The 23,077-nt window shown below is 30.9% G+C and overlaps 1 protein-coding gene across 1 annotated transcript in view; it reads right to left on the reverse strand.

Moving 5' to 3' along the window:
- The window catches only part of LOC134726590 (uncharacterized), a 120,554-nt gene extending 97,799 nt beyond the window's left edge, over nt 1-22,755 (reverse strand). The window contains exons 1-6 of the mRNA XM_063590999.1: nt 22,186-22,755; nt 18,342-18,408; nt 17,367-17,448; nt 14,477-14,571; nt 12,058-12,159; nt 9,406-9,627 (exon numbers count right to left, since the gene is read on the reverse strand). Of these exons, the coding sequence (XP_063447069.1) occupies nt 9,406-9,627; nt 12,058-12,159; nt 14,477-14,571; nt 17,367-17,448; nt 18,342-18,408; nt 22,186-22,269 (652 nt within the window). The 5' untranslated portion in view covers nt 22,270-22,755. The remainder of the gene's footprint in view (nt 1-9,405; nt 9,628-12,057; nt 12,160-14,476; nt 14,572-17,366; nt 17,449-18,341; nt 18,409-22,185) is intronic.
- Between the last annotated feature and the right edge of the window lie 322 nt (nt 22,756-23,077).

Consider the following 23,077-nt stretch of genomic DNA (forward strand, 5'->3'; position numbering starts at 1 on the left):
ACTAATATTTTTTAAAGATTTATTTATATAAAAAGTCCATGACTGTGCACTTCTAATCTTAATCATTACAGTTTTGTGTTAATAAATACTTTTTTCAGAAAACTAGACATACACAAAGTTATATTGATTCATTCTTGGTTGTTAAACATTCATTGCAATGCAGGGTTTATTTCCTACAACTGTCAAATTCACGGGAATATTTTTGTTGACCCTTTATAACATGAAACGGTATGTGATATACCATGTTTTGGTGGTATAACACCTAACAGTATATACATTTTAAAGTTCAAGAGAGAAAACACAGCACTGGAGTCAACAACTGATAAGTTAACCCTGATGTTTGATTCTCAGTTATTTGGTTATAGGCTGAATCTTTTATGGTTCAACTTGAGTGCTGAGTAAACATGAACCTATCTAAAGAATGAGGAAATGTTTACAGTGAAATCTGTAACCTAGTGACCAGACAAGGTGTTAGACTATGACTGATACTTACAATCTAGTATGATAAACTGATCAGTACTATGTCAACCTATTACATTGTACTATAATGTATCACTATCCTTTTTCTTATTTGACAATGCTACATACATTACCTTCATTTTTTTTTCATAATTTTATAAAAATATTCCTTTTTTTATCCCAATTTTTATTAAAGGCTTCTAAAAAATAAGTCTTATTGGTATATACCATCTTTTGAGGCTAAACCAGAACTGTGCCAAATCATAAGCTGTTTCCACTTTCATTAAATGAAAAACATGATTTATTTTTTGACATGAAAAAGTGAACCAGATTGGTAAAGATTTTTTAGTTTCCAAACTGTTATTTTGCCTTGCAAAAAAAGGAGTATTGTTTTTATAAATGCACATTTCCAAATGATAATCTTGCCTACAAGAATGTCCTGTGTGAAAAAAAGGTGCCATTCTTGGTGATGATTTTATTATAGGTACCTTAATTAGCAAACTATAACAATATTACAAAATGACAGATAACTAACATTATGATTGAAGATAAAAATTGTATATATATCTAAAGACAATTTAACTCACTAAATTTATTCATCCGTCTAAATAAAAGAATAATAAAATCAAATTATTCACAATAATTTTAACATAGAAGTAACTGTCTAAAGATGGATTGGGTGCCACCTTGGATTGTAAATTAGCAGATCACACAATCAGTCTTCATCTTTAGTAAAATATGCAAATTTTGAGAGAGGAATGCAACTCGTTTGTCATACTTTACATCTAAACGAGGAAAATTATTTGTTTTATCTTATTATACTTGTATTCTTATTTGAAGAAAACAGAACACATTTTTTTTGCATGATTTAATTCTTTTTAACTTTGACATGGGGAGATAACTCATATAACCTTTCTTAAAATAGGAATGTGCAGTGAAATTACATATTTAACTTTGTTGCAAGAAAACAAGTGTTGTGACCCTAATTTATTTACTTTTGAATTTTTAAAGTACAATATAAGAATTATCTTCTCAGATTTTTTCCTAAAATAACCTTATCTCTAATTTTCTTAATATCACACAATATTTTTTCATGTATAATTTACCGACATATAAAATCTGACAATTTTGCATAACCTGTAGCTTGTGAAGAAAGTACTGTGATCTATACCTTTTTAAATAAAATATTTAAAAAAAAAAAATGCATGATTTAACTACATATTGGATATATTTTTTTCAAAATTTCATCCTTTTCTATGAAGTCCATGGATCTTTCTTTAGGATAAATTATTTACTCTGGGGTCACATTTTAATGATAATTCTAATATATTAAAGTAGGCGGGGAAACTAAGCATCCTCCATTCATGCTTTTTGTAAAAGACATGACTATAATTTAGCAACAGATCACAGGTGAACACATATCTGTCTGTCATGAGTTGGGTCCTGCATATTAATGAGGGGGAGGACAGGGGTAAGGGAGACAGGGAGAAAGGGGGTAGGAGAAAGGAGAAAGGAGGTGGGAGAAAGGAGAAAGGGGGTAGGAAAAAGGAGAGGAAGGCTGGGAGAAGGGAGAAAAAGTTGGAGAAAAAAATAAAATATGAAAAAATAAAATATCTCTCTTTTTTCCGGTAAATTAAAAAAAAAATAAGAAGAGGGGTAGGAGAAAAGAGAAGAGGGGTGGGAGAAGGGAGAAGGGTACCCCCTGTCCTCCCCCTCATTAATGGTTGTTACAGAAAAAAAAATACTCTTTTTCATTTCAAATAAACTTATAAATTGTTTTACAACTATAACATTAAGTAATAAGTGATGAATTTGCCTAGGAGAATTCTAATTGAAAATATTTTCTTGTTTCTAATATTAGATTAAATTGTCACTAAAATAATATGGTGTATAACAATTCAGTTATGCAACAATCCAAACTGATATCTGTTATACTGTCATACAGTGAACCTTCAAAAACATTACCAATTTTTTACATGTAGTCCTAAATAAACTTGAACTGAGACATAGGTTAACAAGGAAGCTACTAAACCAAGAGTTCCAAATGGTGAAGTTGAAATCATCCCTTCATAAATTTTACGGACGCCATCACGAGTTGGTTGACCGCTATGGAATAACTGTTTCAAAAATGATATCGGATATGTTCCTTACGTCGTAACTACAATCCCCTTCCCTTTCATGAATTTGACCTACCGAATTAAGACTATTTACCGGATTTGTAATCACATAAGCAACACGACGGGTGCCGCATGATCTGCTTACCCTTCCGGAGCACCTGAGATCACCCCTAGTTTTTGGTGGGGTTCATGTTGTTTATTCTTTAGTTTTCTATGTTGTGTCATGTGTACTATTGTTTGTCTTTTTCATTTTTAGCCATGGCGTTGTCAGTTTGTTTTATATTTACAAGTTTGACTGTCCCTTTGGTATCTTTCATCCCTCTTTTAAGTCTCATTTGGGTCTTCAGTAAAATTTACATGTAAAGGCCATGCTTGTTTAGTGTGATCATAGAACCATGTGGAATAACTTAGAAAGAAAGAAAAATTGTCACCAGATATCAACTGCATAACTTGATAAAGAATATATCTTATTCTTATAAAAAACACAATCTGCAAAATAATTAGGTGTGACAATTCTAGACCAGCAATTGTTAAGATTACATAAGACTGTAATTTCAGACATCTTAAGTATTGTTGATAATTACAACATGTATGTGTTAAATATTTGTATCATATTTTTCAGGTGTAAAAGACTCATTAAAATCGGGAAAAATTTTGTTCACTAGCAAGCGAATAATTACACTGCAGTCTAAGCGGGAGATGATTTACATATAAAGCCTACATGATGGGTTCCGCCTATGACAATTATTTGACAACAATAATATCTGTAAAGATTCTTTCTTCACACTTTACCAATGACATAATGAAAAGAAACAACAATTGACTTCGGTAAATTCCTGCAATACTTGACGAAATATAAGTAACTATGAATCTTCAATGGAAACAATTAGAGGTAAAATACATCCTTAGTAAACACCCACTAGTTTCTTACATAATACAAAATAGAGAAGAAATTTTTGGTTTGTGGTCTACACTATCCGATATTCCTACTTGTGTGTGTAGGAATAAAAAAGCCTAACTGAACATGTATTAACCACTTGAAGCCTGGTGTCATGTCTCCTTATTTTTAAAAGAGTACATTTCCATTGGTTATCAATCTTCGTGGTTTGATATCCTGGTATTGCCAAAGTCTGCATACAATTACAAACTAAATATAAAGGTTGTAATGCTTTGAAATTTAAATTTGTGAAACACAAAACCATTGAAAATTTATGTCCAATGAATAATAATGACTCGACAGTATACTGTAAAACTCCTACCAGGCAACTCAGGTATCCATTGAGTTAGAAGATCCCTAATAAAAAGTTTAACATTTTCCCTATGGTCAATAAAGGAAACGCATCCTATTATTAACTCCTACCGTTTCTTTTAACTGAATTAGACGGTGAAAAGTCAAAATTAATGTGAAACCTTGCTTAATAAAACTTATTTTCAAACAAGCCTCAACATGCAGGGGTTTTTTAAAAAGAAGAAAGAGATGTTCAGTTATCACAAGGCTGAAATCCTCTGATGAAGAGTATGAGTTATAGGAGAGGGGCTTTAAGTTTACCTCACAAAGAATCTGTCTATCAAATTCATCTTCCATGGTCCTATTATTCTCAATGAGGAAACCATAGAACTATCTATGGAACTGTCCTACAGTTGCAAAGGTTTGGTCTAATTTATTGAAGCTTATGTAAAATGTACAAAAGTGATGATGTTTAATAAAAGGGTGAAAGAAACTAGACATCAAGTGTTAGAAAGCAGGTTATAACACTTTAAATCATAAAAAGTTTGGCTTTTGAAATCTAAAATTGCTCACTAATGGTGACATAAATTATATTGTTTTTGCTCAATTCAGCAATCAAGTCTGTTGATTTTAAATAAAGGTCCTGTATCATATTAATTAAGTAAAAACTTCAATGATTGTATACTGATAAACACTATAAAGGCATCATTGATGAAAGTCTTTTTACCCCCACCTAAGCTAATATTCTGAAATTACATCCTTTCTAAAATAATCAAGCTAAATTAATTTCAGCGAAACTTTATTTTGAAAAGTCCTAGTATGAAGTTTTTTATTTTTAGATGATGCAATTTGATTAAATTTATCTTTAAAATTCAATCAGGGTATTTAGTGCAAATTTCTGTTTAAATTGAAAAACAATTAAGTCAGGAAGTACAAAATATTAAATCTACAAGTACCATTTGTATAATCGATATATCATGTTTGAGTTAAAACATGCATTTGTATTATGATATCATATTAATCCTATATACTGACACGTCCTCTCTTGTCTAACCCTAAGAAATTTCAATGTCTTGGATTTGCTTGAGTGTTCTTTGTTCAACATCCAATGGCAAATATTTTCTGCAAATTATCATGTGTGCTTTTTAAGAATTAACTGTAAAATCCCTACCCAGCAAAGCATCAAAAGAAAAATAACGCCAAGTGTAATTTTTTTATACACACTAGCAATGTATTTTCAAAAAGGTGAATGACCTTTTACTATAAGATTTAATCTGGGATGCAAAAAACTGTAAAATTAAAATTTAAATCCATTATAAAAACTATCTCTGGTGAATTATGGTAATGTTTGGCATTTTTTTCACTGATCCACCTTAATAAACCAATTTATAGTACAAGTTAACAATTCTATGGCCTGCTCAAAGACAGACAACGCCTTCTTCTCCATTGTGTGAGTTTTTAAATGGAGGAAATGATGTATTGTTATATCTATTGATCGGTATAAAACTTATATAAATCAGCCTTTCAAGGGGTCAACTAACTGAAAAAACAAGGGCGGAGTGTCAGACCTTACTGGAGTTCCTGGTTGGTTCGAAAAAATCACTGAGTCATAAACTTTTCAAATATGTACTTTTTGCATTGAAATACACCTGCTTGGTTTTGCATAATAAGTATTATTATATTTCTTTTTATACAGAAGTTTAAATTCTATAAAGATATAATGGAGCTTTTATAAAATGGTATTGTAATCTGACATCTTACATAATACATTTCAATTTGAATCTCAAATCATTTTAGCAGTCAGTGAGAAGATGGGTGGTAAAGTTTTAAATCTGACCTAATATGACAAATTATTTTCTATGGGTAATATTTTTTTGCCGTAAAAGAAAACGTGGGTCATAATACATGCTACCGCCTATTCATGAGGGACAATAATTATAAATTATTACTTCACAACTTGATAAATCATACATGTTTTTAAACCCCAGTTTAGAATTACATATAGTGCAGCAGAAATGCTTACGTACATTAATTCATATCTATATAGATTTTTAATGTCTCTATTATTCCGTACTTCAATGGTTATATAATTATCACATCAATATGTCTTCAATTGCTATTCATTTTTTTAACCATGTCTAATTTTGAGAACAGATTTTATTGATAGCCCATGTCAAATTTTATGTTGAAACAAATCTCTAATTTTTGCTATTCACACCTTAAAAGTAATTGTTATTTTATGTTTATCTTCATAAAATAATGACAGCTTATATATCAAGATGAACAAGTTGAAAAAAGAGAAATTGAGTGACTTTTTAATCATCATAATACATTGTTATAAAAAATATAGATTCGTTTCATCTTTGATTTTCATTAGACAGTCATCTGTGGAATCCATGTTATAAATGTCAGGTGCCCTCATAGATTTTGAAAATCTGTTTGAAGACTTAGGCATTAAATTTATACTCAGCTCTGTTTTCAAAATCAAGTACAAAATAAAATGTATACAGAAAAAGAAAATTTGAAAATGCATTATCCTTTGTACCTGTTTTTGATTAAATGTTTCAATAATTTTTAGAATACACATTAAATAGTTGTTTTAATAACGTACTTCTGGTTGTTTAACAAAAATATGAGTTAATTTTAAATGTTTTGTAGTCATTATTTGACACTAAAATGGAATTATGATTCATAACCTATTTCAGTTGTTGAAATAATACTTGTTTTCAATTTTCCCCTCTGTAGGTTTTGTAAGGTAATGGTGATTTTGAATTAGTCTGGTAAATATAAAATTCATTTAAAACCGCCTAATGACATATATTTAGCATAATTTAGGCTCAATTTCTTTGGGTTCTAAATACAGATAATACCTTTTATGAATGAATTACTATTAAATTGATATATTTTCTTGGCCTTCCAAATACAGATAATACCTTTTATGAATGTACATGTATTACTATTAAATCGATTGATGAAAATTGAAATGTAATGTAAATTGATATATTTTACAAATTTTGATGAAAGAGGCATCTTATTTACAATAATTTCATTTACCAGTAGTCTTAAAATTAAATATGAATTTAAAGTTTTAAAGTCATCAATTTTTATGATCATGACAAATTAAGAAAACGAAAGAAAAAAATCATAAAACATTTAGTAAAACAATGTCATACTATCATGACCTCATCAAGGAAGTAAAGGTCAATATCATTCATTTCTACAGGTTTATTGCTTGTTTTTATTTTTGTTTTTGTTGATTTTTTACGTCTTATCTGCCTGGTTTCTATATGACAATGACAATAAAAACAAAAAGCAAAAATTAAGTAAAATTACCTATTTTTTTAACAAAAAAAGTCGTCAATCAAAGATTTAAAAGTAGATACAAAGATTGTATTAACATCGTGACATGGGAAGAAAAAGTTAACAACAAAACACCTGACAATGAAAAAAAGACCTTTTGTTTATGATTGACAAGCTTATTTTTTCTAAACATATTTAGTATAAGGGCCATTATTATGTCTATTTTGCTAAAACGTTTGTGTAGATGGTTGATTACAAGTATGTACTGGGCCTTACCAGTTACACCCACTTTATTACATCCAAAGACTTATAACATACATAACATATAAACACACAGCAGCGCACGTTTACTCTATATTTCCTACATACCTGTAAACCTATTTTTACCAATGTAGTTTTACAGATTATTGATATTAACGTTAATGTGAAAAAAATTGCATACAGCTCTAATAAAATCGGTTATTCAATTTTAAACACGATTTAACATTGTAAATCAATTTTTAAATTTCTCACGAGAATGAGGAAGTCATAAAGATCAAAGATTTGTAACACAATGATCACAATATCAAATTAGGAAAATCTTGTGTGTGTTACTAGGAAAGACATTTACAATAACCCTTCCCTAAATAGGATATTTTCTTTATGTGTAACTTTTCTATTGAGGTATCACTTTTTACGCATTAAAGTTATACAGAGAAAATACAGACTTAAACCTATATAGATTTTAAGGGGCATAATTTTCAAAATCCAATATATCTAGTCTTGGTAGTTTGACAGATTCTAGCTTTTCAAGAAATTTTATCTTTTGAATCAAGAATTTAATAACATACCCATAGCCAGGGGGTTCGTCGTTCGGACGAACCCCCCCCCCCCCCCCCCCCCTTGAAAACAAATAAGCACTGTTAAAGTCAATGTTCTGTTCGAATTGTGACTGTTAAAGTCGAGTTTGTGAGTCCAACAAACCCCCCTTTGGAAATTCCTGGCTAGGGGCCTGAATAACAAGATATTTTTTTGGCAGTTTCGCAAGTCGGCTAGTAATTAGAAGGAAAATCAAGGGTGACAACCTTCTAAAAGTCCCTTGACAAGATAAAAGGCATTTTAAGGCAGTCACTTCTATAAACTTCAACCTCTCCCAAATATAATGTATTATAAATTTGCTCTGCTGAAAGGGTAGGTAGCTACAGAGAGGGTAGTATAAGAATATATGTTTCCTAATGTCAATTCAAAATTCATGCCGAATCATGGGACTTTATCTCTGAAACAATAAGAAGACATTTGAAAACAAAGTAGAAGTCAATGCAATCAGCTATCTCTAAATTATAACTGTAACAAAACCAAAAATTTACTGATAAAACAACATTCATAGTTCATCTTTGTAATCTGATTCAACCTATGTCCAAAGATGTCAGAAAGCAGAAGTTTGATTGTACTTCCCATACAAATTCTGTGTAAATTGTTGTATGGTGGTCATCTTGAATTTCATATTTCAACTGAATTATGAATATGAATAAATGCAGGACATGTTCAAATGATAACCCTTTTCTATTTATGATTCTAGTCGGGGGAACAATGTAAAATGCGATGATTTTAACAAATTTTCTAAAAAAATGTAAGTCAAAGTATTGTACACTAATTAGATACTTGGCTTAAAATAAAATAAAAGCAATAGAAAGATAAGCAGAACATGTAGTTGTTGAAAAGTAAAAAACAATCACACGAAAATAATTGTTATCATGTAATCTAACCTTTGACCTAAAAATTGTATAATACTCTAAATACAGGCCAATTATTATATCTAACTATTCATCAACATCCCAAAAGAGGTCTATATAATATCATTTCACTAAACATGGTATATTATGTTATCATTATGCTCGCCTCGTTGCATTCATTTGTCCTCAATCTGAATGAAATATTTGCCACTGGCTGTTAATCAAGCAGCAATCATTCAATCATGATGTTATATCAAAATACAAACCAAAGTTGTCATCATTTTTAAGACAATTTTTCTGAATATACAGCTTAGACTAATAAGTCCAATAGCCTATCAAATAATAAAGAAGGGGCCAAGTAATACAAGTAAAGTCAAACTAATTTGTCTATCTGTATTCAACCCGAATTTTTCATTATCTAAAAATCATAAGCAGCACACCACTAGGCAGAATTTGAGGACATCTGTTCAATATGTAGATTAATTGATTATTGGTTGATCAAAGTCCAGTGGCAAATATTACATGATGTTATGGACAACATGGAAGTTGACCTAAAGAATACAAAACCAATAGATGATAAAATGTTTACCTGGACACATCAGCTCATCTGATCTATCTGAACACTGATGAATCCCATCACAAATCCATGACCTACTGATACATCCACTTCCATCGGCACAGCGGAATTGTCCTGCAACACACGCTGATGTCTGACACACAGAGCTATAACCTATATCACAATTACTTAGTGTCCAACGATATTCTCCATTGTCAGTTAAAGTTGTTGTCATAACAGTACACAGATCATATTCTGAAGAACAAAAATTTAAGATTTATTATGCATGATAATGATAAGATGGGAGAAACAATATGCTTAATAAAGTTTTATATAAAAACTGTAAATAATTTGAGATATATAGCAAATGTAAATTATGCATTTTAATGGTACATGTAAAAACTGTACTTAGCAAAATGAAATATTATATGTTACTGTTGAGATGACTTTTTATGTGTTTTGCCAGCTCATTACACAATATATCTAATATCTGCTTTTATCCTACAATCAGCCAAGAATTTTACAAATAACAAGTACAAAAAAAAATTATGCTTTATTTGTACTTGTACAGTGGCAAGTGTTACATTCCCCAAAAGAGCTAATTCGATCTTGTAGGGGAGAGCAGCTGAGACATTTAGTTTCTCATACTTTTTACTCATTTTGAAAAAGGTGAGAGTACTGTAAACCAACTTATTTTCACGTTTTTTTATTCCATGTTTTGCCTTTTATATCTAAATTCATGGCAGTTTAATTTCTCTTTTTTCAAATTTACTTGATGTAGTTAGAAAAGGAGAAATCCAGGTTTTAAACTTTTGCTTTGTTTATATTAGCGTTATTTTTCTTCTCAGGAAAAACGCCAAAATAAATCACTCACAAAAATAAGTTGGTTTACGGTATACTATAGATTAATGTTTATTGTGAACAAATTTCCATTTCTAATGTTGTCTGTTACAGGTGATGGCGAATCAAGTTCTTTACATGTGTAACTGTCAATTACATAACATAGTCATACATAACAATTTTGATAAAAATATCAAAACAACTGACACCTTCCTCATCTGAACATTCCCTTCAAAAAGTTTTAACATCTGTACAAAGTGATAAGCAATGTTTAAGATCTTTGGATATATAAAATGCGGTTTATTTCTCTATTTTACACCTATGTATGGTTTACATGGGATGTTGTATAGCTTGAATGACAAGAAGCAAGTGGTTATCCATACATATTTGTGGTATGTTAGCCCATCATTGTTTTTCTGAGGTTTTCAAAGGTTTTTTTCTCAGTGTTGAAAGCATTCGACCAATGTTCCTGATGAAGAACAGCAATAAAAGTCTTGTTCTGGTTCCCTAAATGCCATTTGATGATGTCTAGCTATATATAGTATACATATATATTTAGTAACCTAAATATGACATTGAAAAACCTCCCTCACTTTCTAAGTGTTTGGAAGAAAAAAGGGAAATGATGCAATGTTATAATAAAAGGGAGGGGTGATATATAACATATCATGTAGGGAGGGGTGATATATAACATATCATGCAATGTTTTTAAATTTTGAATAAAGGAAAATATTTGAAAATATTTTAATGTAGTTCATACAAACCAATTAAGTTGTGGTCTGTTTTAGGGGAAGTGTAACACCCTCTCATTCAAACACAAGGCTAGACATGTTAAGTAAGAATATTACTCACGGTTCGAGGCCTTGTAGTAAGTTTCAACGATCGTAAAAAGTAGAAATGTTTCCCTTCGTAGAATGATTTATATTACTTTGATTTTGTTTGTGACATGAATATCAAATCTAATACAATACACGTATTTTTTTCAAATTACATGTACAATTATTATGAGTTTTGCATGTACATAAGTCTGACTGGAGCATTGTTTCAATGAGAAAATAAATCACTTGCAGCATAAATCATTCATGTGTTAACCTATTTTTCTGATAAGTAGTAAATTCTATTTAGATCGCTGCTAGTTTTTTGTCAATTTTTAGCTGTTTTAGTGTAGAAATAGTTTAAGTAACACAAAATGATTTAGACAAACTGATGTTATATTTACCTAACATTTGTCTAAACAATTCTAATTTTAATAGCAAGCATTTAAAATCTTATGTAATATTCTATACAGATTGTTTGCTATAAAACCATTTTATGAGTGCTCACAATAGATTAATTAATTGACTTTTGATTGCTTCACGTCCAGTGGCAAATATTTTATACATTTTCAGGACGCCGCCCACACTGGAAATTAGCATTGGGAAGTGTGCATGACTGGAAAATCTAAGACACCAGAAAGTTATATTTGCACAAAACTAGTCAGAGAATGGATATCTTATCAAATCGTGTCTATAGATTCCCAGGTGTTATAGACAAGAAAGGTGGGTGCCAGAAGTGCTGCAAGGTTGTACATTGCCTCGCCCAGGAGCTTGGGGAAGAAAGGATTAATTCAGTTAAGAGCAAACATACTTCAAATTGTTATTGCTAGATACTATATGGCGACATGCCTCTTTATTATTTCTAAAAAAAATATCTTGACATAAGATTATATTGAATTATTTATTGTTTTAGTTAATTTTAACACATTATATCAAAAAGCAATTCTAACTCCAATCCATTCATGCATACTGGCCATGAATGAAAGAATTATTTCTTTGCAAGAACTTCTTCTATAATAAAAATACTAACCAGTAGATTGGATGGGTAGCTGGGTTGTCCAGAACCCATCAGCAGCCTCTGCTAGCTGCCCATTGGACCACCAAAATTTACCAGATTTCTTTCTTTGTAAACCTAAAACAAATCAAAGAACTGGTTATATACCAATTGATGACCTGGTTAAAATGTCAAAGCTTAGAATTGGTAAAAGTAAATACAAGAGGTGGAATGCATAAAGCATTGTTTCAAAAGTATTTTGGACTTTGTGTTTCAAAACTAAAATGTGCATAGCATACAAACAATGACCAGAATGTAAATAAATACTATGAGTCATGTTATTTAATTAATAATTATTTATCCAAGGTTAATTACTTAGTCTGCTATTAGTTTTCTACTTGTCAAATGTCACTTTTTCTACCATTTATTTCATGGCCCTGTCAATCATTAACACAAATTGTGTACGATTTCTACTTAATTTTACAGTCAAAACAAATATATACATGTAAAAAATTACAAATATATTCATGTTCGACTATACGTAGGGTTAAGTCAAACAAGAAATCTTGTATATCATGACCTATCTCCTATACGTAGTACAAGAAAGGTATTTGGTAATTTGCTCTAACAATTCTGTCTAACCAAACAAAGTATTTGTTTCAAGGTTTTCCGCAATGTTATATCAGAAAGAGTCTTTATTATAAAGTAATGAATATCGGTAAAGTAATACTTCCTGTACAATTGTTACAAAAGAATTCATGGTAGAATTTCAAAATTTTCAGATTTTCAAAAGAAGTGGGTGGGGAGCCGCAAAACTTTAAATCATATTGATTTTTTTTTACTGCTGCTGCAATAGTTTACAGAGCATTCTATACAATTCTTATATTCACAGCTACCATTGAGAAATAATAAAATAATGTTAGGTTTCTTTATATTCTAAAGTAACTGTAGGATAATTTGTGTTGACAAACTTCTCCCAATGTAGAAATGATAAAGTTTAGCAATAGGAAACATGAACATATAAACCTATCAAGGAATAAAAGTAAGAAATGCAAATATATATCTATCCATGGTTTGAACAAATTTAGCTTTTGTGATTTGTTCAAGTTTATATCCATTCATAAGTAAACTGCAGAAAGTTCCTTTTAATATTTAGAAAGGACAAAATATATTATTTTTGACAATGTGTGAAGGTGTCTTTTTGATAAAATTTCCAACACCAGATGAAAACCCAAGTCTAAATATTGGCATGGCCTTACATTAGGACTGTTACAACTGCCAAGAATACAATTGTCACTACTAAATGCTTTCACCACAATAATGATACTAATAGCGTTAAAAATTACTATTCTCTGATCTAAATATAACAGTTATTTGTAGAATATGTAAGACAAACAAAAACGGGAATAAATTAGTTGTTTGATGCAAGAACTCAAAAGGTGAAGAAAATGTTTAAAACCGTGTTAGTAAGGTGATGTGACATCTAACATGCAAATTAAGTAATTAGTGACGGAAAAAAGAAATTAATTAAAAATGTTTACTTGTACATTATACAACGTAATGAACTAGCACAAGAAAACTGGTGTACTGAAGTAATGAAGCTCTTTTTCCCATATCATTATAAAAATTAACCAAAAAAAGATTAAAAGTATAGTTAGGGACGACATCAAAAGTTCAATGTAGGATGAAAAACTAAATTTTCATAGTTTTTTTGCTGACCCCCTACCCCCTTCTTAACTTAATTTGGGAAAAATTGATTTACCTATAAGGATATATGTAAAATCGATTTTAGATTTACAAAACTTGAAGCAATGTTGACCCCCACCCCCAAACTATTTGATTTAAGTTTTTTATCCTTCATCGATCTTTTGATGGGGTCCTTTAGTTGGATGTGAAAACTAGAGGCCCATAAGAGTTTGTGTCATTCACCTAGTATCTTTGCCCAATGTCCTGAATGACAACCTCTAGCCAAATTAAACTCATTTACAGATGCGGATCTCCCCCTTTTTTTTACCCCATCCACCACCAGAAGTTATGTTGAAATTGGCCAAAAAGTTTCAGATAAAAGGATGAAATGTGAATTGCCATAAGTTTAATGGAAGCCTATGTGGCAGAAATGATGCCACTATGTACATGTACGCCATCTCTAAATTAAGAGACATGAGAAATCAGTGTAACAGGGCCATTTAAATACTTATCAGTTTGGTTTAATTTTGCCAAGTTAATTATTCTATAGGAACTGAAAAAAATGTCGAAGGATGCATTGGTATGAAATCAAATAAGCACATAAGCAATGTTAAAGTCAACTTTCTGTTTAAATTGTAACTTAATGTTAACTATGATTGTATCCCCCCTTTGGAAATTCCTGTCTTCATGCCTGCTACATAAAGTATTATGTAATGGCCAGGTCTATTAGTAATGACTATCCTCTTGTCCATCTGTACTAGTAACTTACCAATCCACACATTACTAATATTGTGGTTACTAATTAGCTTCCCAATTCCTTGATTACTATTGTACCCATCTGTCTTCACCAAGTGACCTCCATACCTACAAAATAATTTAATTTTGTTATAATCAATGAAGTGTAATTATAAAATTACAGTGGCAGATTTTATTATGTAAACTAATATATCATCAAATCATTTAAATCATTTAAATAAATAGTTTCTACCTATACACAATCTCTTCTCATACCAGTCACAAAGTTGTATACATCTCCAAATCAAGTTCCAAATGGTACTGATCAAATTCAACTGATTACTGTTAGTTCCATTGAGGAAAGGGAAGAGCAACTACTTGTTCAGTTTCAAAATATTTTGATAATAAACTGTGTAACTCTAATGATTTCTTATGCAAAATTTATACCTTTGGCAATAAACAAATAATAGCACATTATAAGAAAGGTGGATTCGTATAAAATGTATTTAATTCACTGTTTCACTACTATTTTAACTTTTCCAGACCAACCATCTAGATCCTGATATATCGCACAGAGTGACCAGTTTCTAAATGTTGATGAAAGTACAATAAAGTAACTTCTAGAATTTTGTTTTGTTTTGAGCATTGATGGGTTACTGTCTACTTTTATTTATATTTTGCACAAAACTTAAAGTACATGTAGTAGTATTATTTGAATTTGTAAATTCTTTCAATAATTACCCACTTCCATAATGTACTTAACCTTAATGCTAAATAAATTGAACAAAACTAAAACAATCATAAAATGCTATCTGAATATCAATTTTATGTTTTATAATCTATAAACAACCTCTGAATTTAGTTATTCAATTATTTCTGGTACAAATGCACTTGTTTTCATTGATATTTTTCGAGCTCCGTGATAATTTAGTAACTATGTTATAAGAATAACAATGAAGCCAAAATTAAACACTTGAAATATAATTTTATAGATTAAAGAAGTTTAATAACAAATGTGTTTAGTTAAAATGGTACTAGCACTTTAGAAATCAATGTGCAATGAATACAGCAGTGAAGATATTCATGCATATTACCAATCATGAATCATGTCTAAGTGAAGAACATCTGGGTTCATCATCAAAACACTGTGCACAAATTAATACATGTTATAAAATACAATTTTATTGAGATATTTTAAAAGTTTTGGAAGGAATCTTTCTGCTAAAATTCGCTAACATAAAATAAAGAGATGTGATGTGACTGCCAATGAGACAACTATCTACCAGAGACCAAATGATGTTGACTTAAGCAACTATACAGGTTATCATATGTAATTTCAGGGCCTGTTATCATGTTTATAGCTGACTTTTCAGTACAGGCTTTGCTCATTGTTGAAGCCTGTCCTGTAACTATAGCTTTTAATTTCTGTGACATTTGGTCTCTGGTGGAGAGTTGTCTCCTTGGCAATCCTATAGGAGGATCCAGGTGGCCCTGTCCCCCCTTTTCATTAAAAAATTGGTTCATTATATTGGGAATCACTGAAGCATGAATGGAGTGGCCCCTCCCTTAGGTCAGTTAGCAGGCCCCCCTTTCCCTTATGAAAAGTTCTGGATCCACCACTGAATTATACCACATCTTCTTTTTTACATTTATCGATGACAAAAGTCCATAGAATAATGGGCCCAGACATTACAAAATGTATGACGACCTAATGGGAAAACCAACAGCCCAATTTAAACAATATCAGAAGGATATGGCAGTCACTGCTGTTTATGTTTTGAGTAGGTACAAGCACAATAATTGTGGTGGGATTATAAACTGTTTGTACGGCTCTTGACTGACAGAAGTGACAAATAGGAAATATACCACAAAAGTTGACAAACTAGTATATACTTACCCTACTTTAATATCTGAATGATTTCAAATGTCAATGAACTTGACACTTGGGTCAAGGTCTTACATTTGTCTGATGCAAAAACACTACATGTACTTATTTCAAATTCCTCTATGAATTATCATTTACATCTCTACAGAATTCCTAAGATACACATGACCTGGCATTCTACCATGATATAAGGTCAATTCTATATAAAATATATATGTAGGTTGAAATGTACTTGTCAACAAATATGTAGTGTTAAAAAAAGTCAAGGTCACCTGACATATCAGACAGACAGATATAAAGTTGTTTGAATCTACATACTAAATATTGTTAAACTGCCAAACCTTAACCAGAAATATCACAACTGATTTAATGTTTTGTCCAATATTCTATTTTGGGTAGTCATAATAATTAGGGTTGTCCTATTTGTATTAATGGAAGTTTGGTACTTAAGTATTTATATACTTAATATATTGTATTTTTCAGAATTTTCATTAGATGTTTTTTTCTATGTTAGAAGCCATGTTTTATTTAGTTGAGTTTATCAACAATACACAATTACAACCAGGGATAACAGTTTTGTGATTATTTGTTTTTTGTTGTTGTCCGTTTGTATGACAACACTTGTCAACTATATCTGCTACAAGACAAAAAGAACTTCTCTGTTTCAGTCTGAACAAATTGACTTCTGGTGATTTGGAAGAAAATAAGTACAGATTGATGTTTGCTTAATGTCCTGTCCAGTGGCAAATATTTCATGCAAATTTTGGATGAGAAAAAATACCAGTGAAGATTAAATTCAATTTAAGCAGGTGCTGTAAGATGATCAGCTGGGATAAATGTCAAGAAATTCAGGTGGTCCCAGGGAAAAGGGGTATGTTGGCAGATATTTTGCCTTGCAATAGGTCACACACAGGCCTATAAAAGAGTCTTATTTTAACAGTCACATAGTGAAAGAGCATGACACTTTCCATACACATGGCTTCAGATTCAATGTTCAAATTCTAACTGGAGGTAATTAAATACAGAAATTAGTGTATACCTTTTACATAGTATGTCAGCTTGTTGAAATGTAGCTTCTTCTTGAACTATATAATAACACTGATTCCTGAATTTAAGCCAGCCTGCAAATAAAATTGTATAGACTAGTTACAGAAATTAATCACCTTTTCTTATAAATAATATTTTTACTTTTCAGTTCTATGTTATTGTAAACATACAAATGGATAAAACAAATGGATTGAAAATGGTAAAAATAAGATGAAAAAGTAAGGCTATAAAAGTGTTCAGATAAAGAAATCTTGAAAATTAAAAGTTTGGCAGTTTATCATAGACTCCAATCACATACAGATAATTAATTGTATTTCCAAATTCATATTAGAACTAACTGATAAAATACTGTTTATTGCAGATTTCCTTCTGTATGAAGTATTTGTGATAGTGATGAAAACATACATTTGAGATACATGTACTTCAAATTGTTTTAAAACTCATTAACAAACCCAGTTTGAATTTTTCAATTATCTTGTTTGTTTTTAAAAAGAATACTGGAAATATTCCACAAGTAATGAAATGATTAATTAGTTTTATAGTATTTGAAATACATGTAAATTAAATTGTATTAAAACTCAATAATAAACCCAGTTTGAATTTTTGAAACAATCTTGCTTGATTTTTAAAATGAATGCTCAGATTATTTCATAAGTAATAACATTTATTATTATTAACATATTCACAGATGGTGAATTTAAGGGGGGGGGGCCAAAAAGGGTCCACTAACATGTTAAAAAAAACTCATTTTGGTAAAAACTGTTAACAACAAATGCAAAAATGCTGATAAGTGTTAAGGCAGTGGGATGAAAACCATTTACAGTTATTTTTTTTTTATCTCAGATTACAGTTAACAACACCTAGAAAAAGACAAAAAATGGTTAACATAAAAGGGTAGTGCCTCCCCTTTATAAGTATCTTTTTTTCTCTAGTTGATGGAGACTATTATTTGTTTTGGTTTTTTTACCTGTTGGACATTCTAACAAAGTTTCATCCACCTGGTAAAGCTGAAGGTCAAATTCATATGTTGGAGCCTGAAATAAGATTTAGTAACATTATTTTATTCATCACATTGGAGAAATAAAAAAATAAATGCCAATCAAATGAAATTAATTTCAAGTTTCTGTGACCCCTCTTCTGTTGACCACATACTATGAATACTCATAAGGATTTACTAATATTTCCATATGGTATACATCATATACATGTAATTTTGTTTATCTTTTTTACAACAGCTTACAGATCTTATCGAGTTCTGCTGATGTGAGCTCCTGATGTTGATAAAGTTCCTATACGAAAAAACTAACCGGAAACAATAAAACTAAAACACAAACCAATTACCGTGTATCTCGAACTCAATTCGTTATCTTTTATGGCTTAATTTTTTTCAAAGTTCATTTGTTGTGCCTTTCATGACATCCTTTCCATAACATTATTTAAATACAAATGCCTTAAAAGTAGGATAAAAGAAATTAATCTCATCTTTGCTGAAAAAGCTCACATTTTATGTCAAATATGAGCATACTACAGTGACCCCCCTTTTTTTACGATACTGTAAGTTTTGTAGAGATATTGGTCATAAGCAACGAGCAGAAAATGGGAAACATTCTATGTTTAGATTTCACACAAGGGTGTTTCCAGTGTTTTTGTTCATATTGAAGACTTAACGGTATCAATATAACAAGACAGATTGTGTTGGGAAACGTTAAGTTCGTTCCTTGATACCACTGGGTGTGTATTTCCTATTATTCTGTGGGCTGGGTGTCAAGTTATTTCAAATAAACTTTGCAACGTGTCAGTATTTCAATGTTTTACCAAATGAAAAATGTAAACAAAAAAAATCTAGATTTTTTTTAAAGCAATAAACGTATGTATTACTCCGTTATTCATTGTGAAATTGCACTGGGAGAGTCTAATTCTAATTCAAGTTATTTTTGTTTATAGATCACATTTTCATTATTTTAAGTGAAGTTTGTAAATAACCATCCGTTTTAAACGGCACGTCTTGTATGTTTTACCACTTAAAAGAAAGGAAAATATTGTAGATATGAACAATGTATCTTTATCAATTGGTTTTTTCCTGAAGTACATAACTAGTTGGTTACACCCTCAGATAACCATCAAGTTCTCTAGTCAAACATCTCTCTCACGTCTTATTCTAGGCTCTCTCACGTCTTATTCTTCACATAGAATATTTTGTCTCTTCGTTTCTCTTTACCGATCCTTGTTTCTGATAATTTGAATTATGCATGGAGAGTTGTCTCATTGGCACTCACACCACATCTTCCTATACTAGTATCTAAACATTATAATACATATGATTTTACCAAATAAGTTCTATCATGACTGAGATAATCTTTAAAAAGAACAGTTTCGACGGATAACGGATCTCATGTCATGGGAAAGTTCCTAAATTCAATATTCAATTATAACACCCAGACACTGTTTCCGCAATCATGTCACTCCATCGTAAATTCAATATTCAATTATTGTAACCAGACACCTTGCAATCATTGCAATTCATTGATAGAACAAGCAAAAAAAATTATAGACCATATATACTATTTGTATAGTTTGAAAACCTAAAGCAGCATGAACACAGCTAGGGTTTGGCGGTGAAGGTAAGCAATGTGATGTGGTTGATCTAGAATTTATGATTTTATGAACAATTCCAAGAACTTTTCCTTAACCATTGATGGATTCGGGGTTCGGGTCGTAAAGGGGCCTTGATTGGAATAAATATCCTTTTACTCGCTCCGCTCGGCGTGGAATATATATTTTCCTTGAACTGTGCCTTCTTTCAAAACTACTAAATCCCCCATTGTCCCCATTTGCCACGTGTGTCATCCTTGTGAAATTATGTGCCAACAGAAAAAAGTGGTTTGATAAATAATCCCGTATTGATTTACTCATGTGGCCTATTTTTATACTTTATGATCAAACTACAAGAACTTTAGGATCGTTGCTTGAAAGTTCCATTGCATTGTATGTCATTCGAATAACGGCGAAGAAATACGTTAATTGTTCGCATGTAATTTAGAGTTAAATATACTTTTTTGGACTGAAATAAAAATCATTAGAAAAACTTGTCACACGGTATATTTGGTTGCACAAAAAAAATATCACCTCATTACAGATCGTACCAGTACTTGTATAAAACATACACTATGCGCAAATACTAAATTTGAGAACGTAAATCTTAACTTGAAACCAAAATAACAGTTTTATAACCATCTTACTTTGAATGGTGAGTTTCTGTTAATCAAACATAATTTAAAACTTTAAAAAAAAAATGTAAGTTCGGTCTCTACAGTAAAACTGCACACACATGACATAGCAGTGTATATTTTCATCATGTGCACGTAATATTTTTTAAATATGAGATGTGTTTCAACTTTGGTTTACTGTTGGGAAACTAACTATTTTTTTTTTATAATGCTAGGTTCACAGTAGAATCGGAATAATTTTAATTATTATTTTAAAAACAAAATCAATGATATCCCGCCCTAGAAAATCGTTTCGTGTAATCAGCAAAAGTGGGATTATAAGTAGTTTGAGATCAATCCCTGTTATTGGTCATTTCCAGGAAAACGATATGCGGAAAATTGAAATTCAAATATTTTTCAACCCTTTTAATACGTGTTTTGTGCTTAACTTTCCCGAGCAATTGATATGACTTAGCATTTGGATGGACATTCGTACTAGTATACGCATAGCCTTTTAGCTTTATGATAAGTCGTAGGTGACTGGTGGTTGATTTCTCTATGTCCGTAAGCCCGTCTCCGTTGCTTTAAATTTTCACGTCATATTTTGTTTATTTTCTTCTGAATTTCGATATGTCTGTTTCTCACTAGCTGAAACAACATATTGCAGCTGTAATATTCCTTCGTCGTATTAGCCTTCAATTTTATTTCCTTTTTTTTATTTTCTAAGCATATTTTATTTATTCATTATGTTTCAAATGCAATTCACAATGCCATTTGGGGACTAATTGGTCAGTCTAGTATATTTTGCATACTAGTATATCCTTTGTTTCATGGTTTAAATTTGTATTTGTCTGTTTTCAGCTGAGGTTTTCGGTTGTTGTTATACATGTTTATACCTCTGTGGTGCACAGGCACTTGTCTGATTTTTTTATTTATATATAACAGTCAGAAAAGATGCATTTTTTCAGACAAGTACCTGTGTTCTAGTGCTGTGATGCTTTGTGTATACGAACTTGAGCTCATCAAAAAAGCTTGAAACGATAGAATCCGCGTAAATGTTCATTCATTTTATGTCATATTGACTAGGTTTTAAGGGTTAACATTTTACAACCATAACCTTGTGAAGAAAAGTCGGTGGACATTTCATTTTTTTTTTCATATTAAGACTGTACATGCTTAGCGAGAATCGGTTTAATTTGCAGATGTCGAAAAAACGCACCTCTACGGTTGATATCGTGATACATCAGCATCCAAGGTCAATAACCTCTTAAAATTACACGCTTAATTTGTGTGCAATCCATGTCTTCAATTCTATATTTACTTCAGTGATACTCTTTATTTTTATCTGATTATTTCTGCCCCCACCCTTTATATTTACAGAATAGCAACAACAAAAGTAAAAAGATCTTAAAATTCTAGGAAGTAATGTGTAGGGGTAGATAGATATATTTTTATTTTTTTGGGAAATTAAGTTAAAGAGCTAGGGAAATAAACAAAAGCATAGCAATCGAAACTACAAAAAATATATAATCTCATAGTTATAAAATTGTAATTAAAATGGTTATATCTGACATAAAAGCACGTGTTACATATTTAAGTACCAACCTTGACACAAGATGTAAATATAAGAAATCCAATTGACCATAAAATCAGAAAAATCAATTTCCAAACGGACATCAGCCCGACCATCTGACTGCACAGAAAAGTCGTTCCCCACCCCGGGGCGACATCGGGTCGTCTCGGAAACTATACGTCTCCAGAATCTTTTTTGAAATCAGTATTTAGAAATCAATATTAATTTGAATTAAATCCAGTTTCGGTTAGGCTGTATTTAAAAATCCCAAAACAAAGCGTGATTTGATTTAATCCGGCTGAATGTCATTATTTGTAATTAACGATGACATGGTCAGCATCCTAGATACACATTGTCATTTGTAGTGTATTCCGTCATGCCGGCATGTATGTATGTATAGTAAAGCGACATATCAGTAGAAATATGATCCAATACACATAGCCGGGGGAAATACAGGTTCCTATTATAGCTCAATCAATAAATAGATTTGTTGTGTATGTTTATATCACATAACGTGTTCTGTTCAAAGTACTATAGTCACTTTATAACATAAGATAAGATCACAATATTTTTAAAACGATCACAAAATTAATGTTCCCCTAAACCAGTAGCCTCAGGAATATTTACTGGGCGCAAACAAAGACTAACCAATGAAATATCAACACTGCACTCATTCATAGTTAAAGTAATATACTGCTGTAAAATAATGCATGTGTTTGTTTGTTAAATGACAGTCTCTCGTATTTATAAGTATCAATATCCATAAAAATACTAAAGCCAACACCATTTAAATCCATCCATTGTCCCTGCGAGAATAATTATCAGCGTGATAGTGTAGAATATAACATGAACTTAAGTACACTTCGTTGTTGAAGTTCATATTGATATACTTGGGTGTGGTTCACTTTTACCCTATCAATTTGC

The sequence above is a fragment of the Mytilus trossulus genome, chromosome 7, assembly GCF_036588685.1.
Source record: "Mytilus trossulus isolate FHL-02 chromosome 7, PNRI_Mtr1.1.1.hap1, whole genome shotgun sequence".
In the NCBI taxonomy this organism is placed as follows: Eukaryota; Metazoa; Mollusca; class Bivalvia; order Mytilida; family Mytilidae; genus Mytilus; species Mytilus trossulus.